The sequence below is a fragment of the Notolepis coatsorum genome (genome assembly GCF_963971535.1).
Source record: "Notolepis coatsorum genome assembly, chromosome: 3".
NCBI classification, from domain to species: domain Eukaryota; kingdom Metazoa; phylum Chordata; class Actinopteri; order Aulopiformes; family Paralepididae; genus Notolepis; species Notolepis coatsorum.
The window spans coordinates 50,713,242-50,725,876 of record NC_140167.1 but is presented as its reverse complement, the minus strand read 5'-3'; the positions used below and the strand labels follow the sequence as shown (position 1 = coordinate 50,725,876).

The 12,635-nt window shown below is 43.9% G+C and overlaps 1 protein-coding gene across 1 annotated transcript; it reads left to right on the top strand.

Moving 5' to 3' along the window:
- The first annotated feature begins 7,796 nt into the window (after window positions 1-7,796).
- id3 (inhibitor of DNA binding 3) lies at window positions 7,797-9,931 on the top strand. The gene is made up of 3 exons (XM_084311025.1): window positions 7,797-8,223; window positions 8,607-8,678; window positions 9,112-9,931. Exons 1-2 carry the CDS (start codon window positions 7,924-7,926, stop codon window positions 8,658-8,660), a joined length of 354 nt encoding a protein of 117 aa, XP_084167151.1. The 5' UTR covers window positions 7,797-7,923; the 3' UTR covers window positions 8,661-8,678; window positions 9,112-9,931.
- The last annotated feature ends 2,704 nt before the right edge of the window (window positions 9,932-12,635 follow it).

Here is a 12,635-nt window from a genome sequence, read left to right as displayed (position 1 = left end):
CTTTTTCTATAGAAACAAACCCTATTTTCCTATGCTAAGCAATCCAAAAATAATCTGTTTTGGATTATGGAGGCGTAGTTTATAGACATGCTGCTGCTTCCACTCTAAAACCTTTGGATTCTGTATATCACTTTGCCCTTAGATTTATGGTAGCCATCATTGTATCCTATATGATAGGGTTGGGTGGCCCTCCCTGGTAGAGAGACATGACTTGCACTGGCCTCTGTTTTTGTATAAAGCCATTATTGATTATCTTCCAACCAACATTACTTCATTACTGGACTGGAACTCTGGACCTTATCATACTCGCTCTGGTGATTGGCTTACACTTAAGGTCCCCAGAGTTTGCACTGAATTAGGAAGATCTGCTTTTAGCTTCTGTGCCCCTGACACATGGAATGTTGTGCAGAGCACCTTAAAACTCAATACTTATTGGACTTTTTAGAAACACATTTTGCGAGCAGAGTTGACTATCCAAACAATACTTTGACCGCGAATATCTTTCTTAAATATGTCAAGGGGTGGACAGATATTGTCCCAAAAGTCCGGTGGGAAAATAATTATTTGTATTTGCTGACTGAGCAAACTGCTGGGCTATTCTTCACTGGCAAAATAGAAGCGATTAGGATTAGGCCCACCTGCTGATCTAAGATAAACATGATTGTATCAGACTGATTTTAAGTTTGATTAGCATGATGATGTAAAAAGCTTGAACGATTATTTAAATTCTTACATTGGTTTTGTAGCAGTCAAGAAGAGCTATTCCTAGATTGTCAAAAACATGCCAACACAGTAGCTTGCTATAGTTCCCATGGCACCGGTTTTATTGGCTATCTGCGGATTCCAGAGGACTGAATCCGTGTGTCTTAAGGACATGTTAAGACAACCTTAATAGTTATTTGCGATACTATACATGCAATTCAAGGTTATTTGTAATTTATTTTCTTTCAAACTAATCTGGAAGTCAGTAAATTGTTGTAGTTGTAAAGCACTTGGGGGCAGAGCTGTTTCAGGTTGTGATGTACAGGCGTAGAGCTCTGTGTTGGAGTGTGGCTTTCAAGAACCAATAACCACCGTGACATCCTCATTAAGGAAGGTCCAGTTCTCAACATTTGAATTACACTGGTTTGATTGTGCACATCTCAAAGGTCCAATCTGTCATTCAAGAAATAAACAAATGGGTCATTTTTGTCATCATGATTTAATTATCCAGCTGATAGACTGATACCTTGATTCAATGACTAATACCAGACAACAGGTAGATGTTGTGTTTGCTGTATTTTGTGGCTATAAAACGTAAATAGTGAAACAGACCTGTGGGTAAGGAAAGGTAAAAAAAATAGCACATTTTCCATCTCTAAATCAAATATGTGACTATACTACTCGTTTATGTTTACCTCCCGTTTACACATTTACCCCACACTTTAGACAAGGTCGCTCACACTATTTTAATGAACCATTTGGAAAATGGTCCCCCCCACACACACATCCCTTGTGGTGTTCCCCAGAGGTAAATTTTTTACATGTAAAAAACACATGCTTCCCTTAGGGCAGTGGTCGTGTATAGCACTTTTGGGAGCCTCGTGTATAGCTCTTTGGCCTGCCCCCTGTGGCTCCAAGGCAATGTTGGTTGCAGAATTATCAATAGTGTGTGAGAACTGGGGTCTGGAGCACAGCCCAATTGCTGAATACACGAGAAGAGATAGGAGCGGTTTCAAGGGTGTTTAATGTCAATTGAGCAACTCAGGAATTGGGGGAAATAGAACGGGGTTATGTTCTGTCTTGAGGCTGCCGTGGCGGCAGTGAGCGAGCAAGCGGTCCTGGTGCTTGTCTTGGGAGCTGCTGGGTTGCAGCGGGAGAACAAGTGTTCCTCTTCGGGAACAGGTGACATCCAGGCAGGGACGGCGGTCCTTTGGGGCACAGGAGAGAAACAGGTTAGAGTAAGGCAAATACACTGTTGGTATCTAGCAGAGCTTTCGGCAGAGACGTCGTACCTGGGCAGTGGTAATTAATACCACGACAGCTTCTGGTCAGCGTCGAGGTGTAGAAGTAGTCCCCCCATCAGGGAAGGTTTGAGTGCAGCTGTGGAGAGTGGAGTGCTTGACCGCGTGCGAATTAGGGGGATGAAATACAGCTGGGCGTATGAGGGTAAAGGAAGGGGTGACTGGAGAAAGAGAGGATGAGGAGGAGTGTGCAGTGGATGGAGAGGGGGATGAAGAGGAGCGTGTGGAGGACGTGAGGGGAAAAGGAGGGGGAGTAAAGTAGGCCCGTGCTGTGATTATGACATAGTGACTTTCTTTTGCCAGAAATACGTGCCTTAGTCATTTTCACAGCCTATTCGGGCTGCCCGCAGTAGTCTATGAGAGCTCTCTCTCTCCCTCGCTGCAGGAAGGTACAGCGGCTGTGATCACAAACTCTCGCTCACCCTCACTCTCTCACTTGCCTGCTCTCTTGCTTGCTCTCTCATTAGGATCTGACCCGTGTTGTGGGGTCATGTCGAGTATAAAGCTTTTAATGGATACAAATAAACCATTGATGAATGCATTTTTTTCCATCGTTTAATAGTTATTGCCACCCTTCTACACCTTAGGCAGCTAAACAAACTGCATTGTTTGTCTTTTTCAGTTAGGTTTGTCAGCAGGCTTGCATATCAAATGAGAAAAATTTTAGCTTTGTTTTTCTGTCCTGTAACCATTTCTCTATTGTAAATGAAAACATATTTTTTTTCTTTAAATTCACAAGTTGCAAGGTATGCATTTTTTTTTACCTGAAAACATTTCTCTTACTGTCAAAAAGATAGCCAACCCCTGCCATAGGGCATATTATTCATAAACAGTCCATTGCCAATGCTATGCAGATGCCATGACTAAGCTATATGTCCCACTTAAACCCACGGAAGTAGGCAACTTGGCGCATATTATATGTCTTGTCTTGCTAAAATTATGTGCTAGATATCACAGAATTGGCAATAGTTATATTTTAGACCAGTTAGTCCCCTATGAGCCTCTTGGTTGTTCCAAAGGTAACTGGACTTTTGCTGTCAGGGAACTTCTGCTGTGGAACCCTGATCTCACTTTCTTTCTTTCTTTCTTTCTTTCTTTCTTTCTTTCTTTCTTTCTTTCTTTCTTTCTTTCTTTCTTTCTTTCTTTCTTTCTTTCTTTCTTTCACTCTCTCTCTCTCTCTCTCTCTCTCTCTCTCTCTCTCTCTCTCTCTTCCCACCTCTGTTCTCGGCCCTCGTAGACACAGATGTGGTGCTGTGTGGGGGGCTGTCTGCGGTACAGGAATGAAGCTGGGCCTCCTGAGCCTACAGTATATGACCAAGGATGAGCCAGATTCCAACAATTAGGGAAGGTCAGACAGTCCTCCATTCCAGACCTCCAAGGTCAACATTCAGATTTAAGTATATGTGAAGTACTGCCCATCTTCACAACTGCATAACAACAGAAATCAACCAGTACCCAACTTAAAGAAAGGGAAATAAGTGGGCATTATATATTAGAGGGGTCATTTTACAGTAATTTACACAACGAGTCATAAGTTGGCTCAGTGATTGAGGTCACGGCTCCAGTAGTTAATATGACTCTTGCCCATATTGAGATGTCTGCTCATTTCAAAACCAAGGCTGCTGCCAGTTTGCCCCTGGGCCATTCATAGACAGACACTGGTGCTGGTGTTTTTTTTTCTTTTTCCCCCTCAAAACTGAGCAGGGGGTTTTTAGGAGAGGGAACGCACTGCACTTCCATTAATTGTAATTCAATAGGAGAGTACTGCAAGGTCAATGAAGGATCCAGATGGTTTACCTTGGATGAGGAACATCACCAATGTCTGTCTGTCTGTCCATCCGTCTTCACCACGCATGCTTTAGACATATGGTGATGTGTAATGATGTCTCTGTGTGAGTCATTCATCAATGTCAACATTTCACACATATGACACATCCGCCAGTCAATATGATTCTGACTGATATAGGCTACAGAGACTGGAGGTGTCATGGATAATTAGATCACAGTCAAGTCAATGAGTTGGAATGGTTGGTTGAAGGTCATCTCTGGCCTAAACTATTTGTTTACATGGAGCCAGCCAGGTGGTGATTTTCATCGCATGACTTGGGGAACAAACCGATCGTTCCCGGCAGGAATGAAGAAGAAAAATAAAGATGAAATCAATGTTAAGCGGATTAGCTTGTCTTTCCCTCTTTCTGAGGGACTGTGGACTCCATGGCCTTCTGCGATTTGTTCCACACCTGGTGTACAGTCGCCTTGTCTGCATATGGATAGATTAATTATAGGATTCCTATCAGGGCCATAGACATCTGAGCTCCATGGGCAGGGTAGAGTTGATAACAATGTTCTCAGAGTGTGCAGCAGCCACAGCATTACATAGAAACAGGAACTAGACAGTAGCACTGCAGACCAGCTGTTAAAAATATGAGTGAGTGAATATTATATCAATAATTATATGAAATGTGTTATTATTATTAATATTATTATCATCATCATTATTATTATTATTACTATTACCTGACTATTCTGTTAGGACATTTTAGCCATCAGACTTCTAAAAACCTGTATAATTAACAATGGGCCCATGCACAATAATAATATGCATACAACATCATCTATGAAATTAATTTCCAAGGACATTAGACACGGAAGCGTGGAATCTGTGGGCTGTTCAAAGCTGCAGAAGCAAACTGAAGAGTCTTTGATAAGGAATAGAATGAAAAAAGGCTGAGAGGGGGACTTCTAGAAGATGACACACAGCAGGGATACCGAGAATTAAGTTTCAACCATGTTTCTTGTCTGTTAATTACCCCCAAGATATGCCTGCACTTGTGAATGAAAGAGATACCCTTCTGTATACAATACTGCTTTTCCTTTTGCCTGCTGTGCTCTCTCTCTCTCTCTCTCTCTCTCTCTCTCTCTCTCTCTCTCTCTCTCTCTCTCTCTCTCTCTCTCTCTCTCTCTCTCTCTCTCACCCGACAAGATGACCTAAGTCTTTCTGCACTCTGTTCTGTTGTTACCAGAGGAAATAGAGACGCTTTGTGTATGTCGGGTTAAGAGAAAGCGCCTTGAAAGGTTTTCTTTGGGTGAGGGCGAGGAGGGAGGCGTTAAGGGTTAAGGGGGAGAGAGAGAGAGAGAAAGCCCGCTTGAGGGACGCAGAGAGAAGAGGAGGGGGCGCTTGCTAATTATGCATGGCGATTGTTGATAGCTTGATTGTCTGCGTCCAGCTGCACGGGGAGCCGGGGGAGAGGGAGAGGGCGGGGACAGGGAGCGAGGCAGACTCACTGACGCCAGGCTCGGAATTCTCCCATCCATTGAAAGAGAGACCCGATTGTGTCCGGGGCCTTTCCGACGGCGCGCCGCGAGAGCACCTGATCCCTGCCCAGACACACTGTGTGTGTGTGTGGTGTGTGTGTGTGTGTGCGTGCGTGCGCGCACGGCGCGTGGTTGCACGCGGATTCAGTCCTCTGGAATCCGCAGATAGCCAATAAAACCGGTGCGGTGCCATGGGAACTATAGCAAGCTACTGTGTTGGCATGTTTTTGACAATCTAGGAATAGCTCTTCTTGACTGCTACAAAACCAATGTAAGAATTAAATTAATCGTTCAAGCTTTTTACATCATCATGCTAATCAAACTTAAAATCAGTCGGATACAATAATGTTTATCTTAGATCAGCAGGTGGGCCTAATCCAAATCGCTTCTATTTTGCCAGTGAAGAATAGCCCAGCAGTTTGCTCAGTCAGCAAATACAAATAATTATTTTCCCACCGGACTTGGGGGTTTTGGGACAATATTTGTCCACCCCTTGACATATTTAAGGAAGATATTCGGGGTCAAAGTATTGTTTGGATAGTCAACTCTGCTCGCAAAATGTGTTTCTAAAATAGCAACAGGCCAAACTCCGGTCTCACGGTTCAATAGTGTGGTTTGCTCTTGAGTGAGGTCGTCAAATGACTTGTAAGGGTCAGTGAGTGGGGGGGGGGACTTTGTTGCCAAGAGGAAGGCAGTGGGTAGCGACCTCACTGCTGACACCAACATCTGTTCAACCACTGCATTATTGGTCCTATATCCCCAGCCGTGCACATATACGTGCACAATGTGTCCACGATCACACGATGAAGATACAAGCTTACGAATGATGATTCTAATGATCATGCATGTTGACAATTAATCGTCATTCAATGTTGTTTTCCAGATGTTGAGTATCATCTTTGCGTCGTATACTCCATGGGGAACACACACAGGCAACCTGTGGGCCATGCAGCATTGTCTAATGATATGATATGATAAAGTTTTTGTTGTAGCTGGGAATTTACATAATATAATTTAATATATATAAATATAATATATATATATATGTATTATCACTATTTTAATTGTCCCGAGCTCTAGCTGTTTAACAGACACTGCTGCAGCAACAGGATTACAGAGAGGGGGGGCAGGTCCATTCTTGTGAGTGACAGCCCCCAGCAGCCAACCCAAGAGTTGAGCGCCTCTCTTCTCCCCTCTGGTTCTGGACAAGGCGGGTAGGCCGTCTGCCAGTAAGGGGAGTGCGCGCTGGAGCGAGCGTTGGGGTGAATGGATGACGTAGGGAGGCTGGCGCCAGCATGTCTGGGACTGGCGCGTTAGATCAACACAGCTGGGCCCGGATAGGACACACAGCTGGCGAGAGCCTGCATTCCTCCACAAAACAGGATTGTGAGAAAAGGGAAAATAAGACCCAAATAGGAACAGAGGGGACGTACTTTGATGTAAACTAAAAAAACGCAGGGGTTAAAAACTGAAGGGAACAAACTTTGGGGGATTGTTGGAAAGATCATTTTATAACTGAAACCATTCTCTATAAAAAAAAAATAACAATAAAAAAAGGGACTTATGAAACTGTAGGCTAGTATTATTTGTGTAGTGATAGGGACTTGACAGCTTTATTGTAGACTATTGTATGGATAATGAGAAATGGAATATATATATATATATAACGTAATGTTTTATGTTAATGTTCACTACACCACATAGCCAGAAACCTACAAATATACAATGGTTAATTAATTACTTAATTCATTCGTAATAGTTATTCTTAATCATATTTTATAATTACATTAATTTCACCTAATGTAAAGTGTGTGTGTGTGTGTGTGTGTGTGTGTGTGTGTGTGTGTGTGTGTGTGTGTGTGTGTGTGTGTGTGTGTGTGTGTGTGCGTGTGTGTGTGTGTGTGTGAGAGTGTGTGTGTGTGTGTGTGTGTGTGTGTGTGTGTGTGTGTGTGTGTGTGTGTGTGTGTGTGTGTGTGTGTGACAGAGAGAGAGAATGGGTGTCTGAGAATCTTTGATGTGTGCAAAAACCATGTGATGCAAAAAGGTAAAAATAAAAACGTTTGAAAAATCAACAAAAATAAATCATGTCTTTCGTGCTGTTTCAATTTGATAAGGGTTATTCTGTCCTTTAAAAGCGTATCATTGCTCAACTGGTGCCTGCAGCCTGGTAGTTTAGCCTTCCCATTGAACCATTATAATAAATGTAGTTCAGCTTAGCTATCCCTATTTTCAAATGAATACAATAGTACCTGAATAGGTGACTAATTGCTTTACAATCCCTGTTGGCACCCCAGCCTAATTTCCTCATTCCTCCAACTACCCCCCAGTATGCGACATCAGCCAATTAGAAACGACATGCTCCCCAGACCCACCGGGAACTCTTCACACGGGCCAATCAGAGCCCGAGGGTTTATTTATTTGTGAGGAAGGCGGTGTCACGTTAGCAGCCGCACGGTGTATAAAGACCATACTCACGCCGCTGCTACAGTACCGTAGCTGGTTACTGCACAGGATATTGGGCGAAGAACTACGACAGAGCCAATAGCATTATCAACTTCAGCTCTATATAAAAGTGTTTTGTTTTTTTACGACCTCTACTCAGACAATGAAAGCGATCAGTCCCGTTCGTTCAGTGAGGAGTTGTTACACGGCCGTGTGCTGTATTTCGGATCAGAGTCTCGCCATCACCCGGAATAAACCGTCATCCATGGAGGAGCCCGTGGGCGCGCTGTGCGACATGAACGACTGTTACTCCAAACTGAAGGAGTTGGTACCGAGCATCCCGCAGAACAAGTCGGTCAGCCAGGTGGAGATCCTGCAACACGTTATCGATTACATCTTCGACCTGCAGATCGCCCTCGAGGCGGAGACGACAGACGCACCTGAGATGGTTTTGTCCATAAAGGTGAGCGAGGATTCAATTCAATTGTTTATTAATTGTTATAATGTTGTTATATTATATTTGATGTAGTATGCATGTTGATGTTATATAATTATGATACCTGTGTCCCCAAAATAAAGTTGCCTATATGTTTCCCTTTGAAAAAGAAGTTATAGCCTTTTGCAGAATGTGCATTGCTCATTGATTATTACACTGTTCACATATTGTTGCCATGTTGCAATAGCTGATAATGTTTCTTGTTTACCCATGGCTTACACTACCCTTTTAACTGTGCAACATGAATATTCTAACAAAATGCTAGTCTCACAAACATACAATAGTACCTTGCTATGAAATGTTATTATTGTCTAAAAGTGCTTCTCCTTTTTGCCTTCCATTAATTTCAGACTGCAGACCTTGCTCGCAATTTCTCCAAAGAAGAGGCTCGGTTGTGCCATTAGGTTGTGCCAACAGTTATGGTATGTATCGCACTCTTCTTCATACTTCTATAAATGTGGCTTACTAATGCATTATTATAACGTGTTGCATGGAGATTTGGCTCTGGGTTACACTTTCTTGCAGAGACTCTTGTTTTAATATTCCATGTCAGATAAAAAAAAAATAACACAATATAGACTGAAAATAAATCTTAACTGGAATAGTCTGCATTGATATGCAGAGGGGTAGCCTTTGGTCCCTATGCCCCCACACACTCACCATGGTTGCCAATTAGGCAGGCCAGTGAATGTGTAGCGGACTCATTGCTATCTGCCTGGGGTTAATGAAAGTTCCATGCTAGGCGCCAGTCTGTCTGCTCCCCTCTTTGCAGGGAGGGAGGGAGAGAGGGGAGTGTGTGTGAGTGTGAGAGAGAGAGAGATCTGACTTCACTTTTCTTCCTTTCTCTCTATGCAGGTGCAGGGAAACACATGTCTCCACTTCACTCCGGGCAAGAGGACAGGAGGGGCAGAAAGGGTGGGATAGGTATTTGGAGAGGGGGAGGGGAGGGAGGGGGGGGGGTGGTAAAGAAAGAAAGAGCAAGAAGAAAGAAGAGAGAAAAGTGGACTGTTTTCTAGATGATTGAGGATCGACAGAATACTTTCTCCCACCACAAGAGAACACTCAATCTCTGGCCAACCAGACAAACGGACAAATCAATGCACCAAAGCTTGAAAAGGACAATTTTGAAATTGAAAGGACACTATCTTGGCCTTCTCTCTATGCCCTCCTACCCGCCAGACCTTGGATCCCCCCCATAGCTAGAAGTGTATTGATACATTGTTGTGCTTTTTCTTTTCTTCCCCCCCCCCCCCCCCCCCCCCTCTTTTTGTGTTACATTCCAAACAACCCTTGAGGGACTAAACTTCCCAATGTGTTGTTGCCCCCCCCCCTTGCCCGCAGTCTTAAAACGTGTCACTTAATTATCTCCTTGTTAATTCCACGTTCAGCTGTTCTCTAATGGAGACTGTTACAACTTGATCAGAATGTGTGTACATGTCTGCTGTGGGCATGTGAGAGATGTGTCAGCCGAGCGAGTCGAGTGTGTGGTATTCTTTGGGAATGGGGGGAGGGGGGTAGCATTGGGTATAATCAGAACTCTATACTAGAGGTAATTGTACATGTTTGTAGGGATTGTGTCATTTCTACGGACAGTGTGCTGAGTTTCATAAACTCCTTATCGCGGTGTGCTTTGTTTGTACGTTCTTATGTAATGAAAATAAAAAATATTGAAGTATCTTCAGATTGAAGTATCTTTCTTGTATTCGACGCGGCACACATCTTTGTTCGCATTGTTTAGTTCATGTAAACGCTATTTGATAAGGGTTAATGTAGATAAGGCTTTTTCTGGGGTTTGGAGGAAGATGAAACGGTGACACGACAGGATGTATTCAGAAGAATCTTGAGGTCTATAGCGGTAGGAAATCAAGCAAAGGGAGTTTCCTGTGAGTGTCTATTTTTCCATAGACTGAGCACCAGTGACAGTATGTATGTAAGCACTTCCCCCCAGCCCCAGATGGTATAGAATAGAGGACATTGAAGTTGACACATGGCAGTTATAGGGAAATCCATAGTGTGAATATAGTCGCAGAACACAGGACCTTGGAACAGCTGGTGGGGTATAGCTAGCCGGACTGATTGTACATTGACCTTGGAGGCCGCATAACATCACCTAATGTAATGTCACATGCCAGCACTGGCAATCATACTACGATAATAGCCTGGTACCATTGAGCCTCAAGCTCTGAGCTCTCAAAGCAATAAATAACCATTCTCAAAATGACACATCAAATGTTATTAATACCAAGTGACTAAGAATAGAGACTGCTTTCTGGTGATACAAGGCTGGTATACTATTATATGGAACTGAGATCTGACACACATTGTATGTTCTATTCATACGAAAACAAGCTGCCCCACCTTGTGGATTTAACTGGAATTACAGGCCTCATATATTACCCAGAGCCGTATCTTCAACGGCTCTGATATTACCTAGCAGGAAAGAGAAAAAAAAAGTGTGCTTCAGTTCCAAGGTTTTAAGCATCAGTGTCATCATAATGCACTTATGTTCAGAAATAGGAAACATTTTGTTTATCTTGTGAGTTGAGTCTTTAAAAATAAGCAAGGACGTTGCAAAAAGAGATGCCAAAGTAACAAGGATACACACAGCTTAAAATAGGCTGAGGTCTAGGTCTAAACACATGAGTCTGCGACTCCATCTAGTGGAGCAAGGGTGCACATGTTGTAAACTAGCTAGGTCATGGTGTCATATGTCAGTTCAAACCAGAGTTCTATCACACACACATACATAAGTTTGCATGTGTAAGTTTGAAGGTAGAGGTAACATACTTTTTTTTAATTTTTTTTAATAATATATATATATATATATGCACGTCATTGTGAGGTTATGAATGTAAACACAATTTTATATGATGATGGTTCATGGTTGTAGATCACAATAACATTATTGAAAGCGCAGCCAATTTACATCCAAATCTATTTGCAGTAATTGTCAGATTAGCTTCATATTATGTGAGAATGCTGTTCATCGACCCATGTGAGATTCTGACTTCAGTTCAGCATTCAACACCATCATCCCCTCCAAACTCATCTCTAAACTTGGTGACCTTGTGGAAACCACGGACCTCTGCATTGACCCCACTGTCTACAACTGGATACTTGACTTCCTAACCAACAGACCCCAGTATCTTTCTTGGAGCCTCAACACCTCATCACTCGTCAAGAAGGCTCACTGAGGAAAGCCAACCTGTCTCCTTAGATTCTGGTGAACTTTTATCAGTGTGCCATAGAAAGCATATTCACCAACTGCATCACTGTCTGGTACGGCAACTGCACTGCTATCGTGGACAGGGTGAGCAGTTTCAAGTACCTGGGAGTCCACATCACAGAGAACCTGACATGGTCAACACACATAGATTCTGTGGTAAAAAAAAACCTGAGACAGTTAAGGAAGTTCAGAGTATTGGGGAAGATACTCCACTCCTTCTATTCCGGGGCTGTAGAGAGCATTCTGACTGGAAACATCACTGCCTGGTTTGGAAACAGCACCGCACAGGACAGGAAGCCTGTGTGCTTTTACCAAACGGTTCGTGTTTCCGTGTTCCAGTTTTGCGCTCTGATTGGCCACTGACATTTCTGGTCATGTGACATGTGCGCCCAATCGTGTGACGGCAAGTACTTTGGACGGTTAAGCTTAGGCACTCTTTCGAAGTTGGTTAAGGTTAGAGTGTGGATCGTAGGCGTTAGGTAGTTTGCTGCTGGTCGAGGCGGAAATGGGCGCGTCATGCGATTGGGCGCACATGTCACATGACCAGAAACGTGCGTGGCCAATCAGAGCGCAAAACGGGAACGCGGAAACACGAACCGTTTGGTAAAAGCATAGACGCGGACAGGAAGGCCCTCCAGAGAGTGGTGCACTCAGCAGAGCGTACTACGGGTATTGCACTACCACCCCTGCAGGACTTATATAACAGGAGGTGCAAATCCAGAGCCTGCAGAATAATGAAAGACCCCCACCTGGAGGGGGTTCTGAGGTGCTACGTTGCCTGTTGTCCGGCGACGTGGAGTAGGAGGTTGGCGTGGGCTGAGTACGCGCATAATACCCTCCTCTCCCCCTCTACTGGTATGTCTCCCTTTCAGTGTCAGTATGGTTTTCAACCTCCTCTGTTTCCCGAACAGGAGCAGGCGGCTAAGGTGCCGTCGGTCCAGGCCCAGGTGGCTCGCTGCCGCAGGACGTGGAACCGGGTTCGGACGGCACTGCAGAAGGCCTCTGTTAAGGCTCAGTGGCAGGCTAACCGCAAGCGGCGTCCAGCTCCGGTTTTCCGTCCTGGGCAGCGGGTTTGGCTTTCCACTTGTGATCTCCCTCTCCGGGTGGAATCCAGGAAGCTAGCTCCCCGCTTCATAGGGCCCTTTAAGGTCAA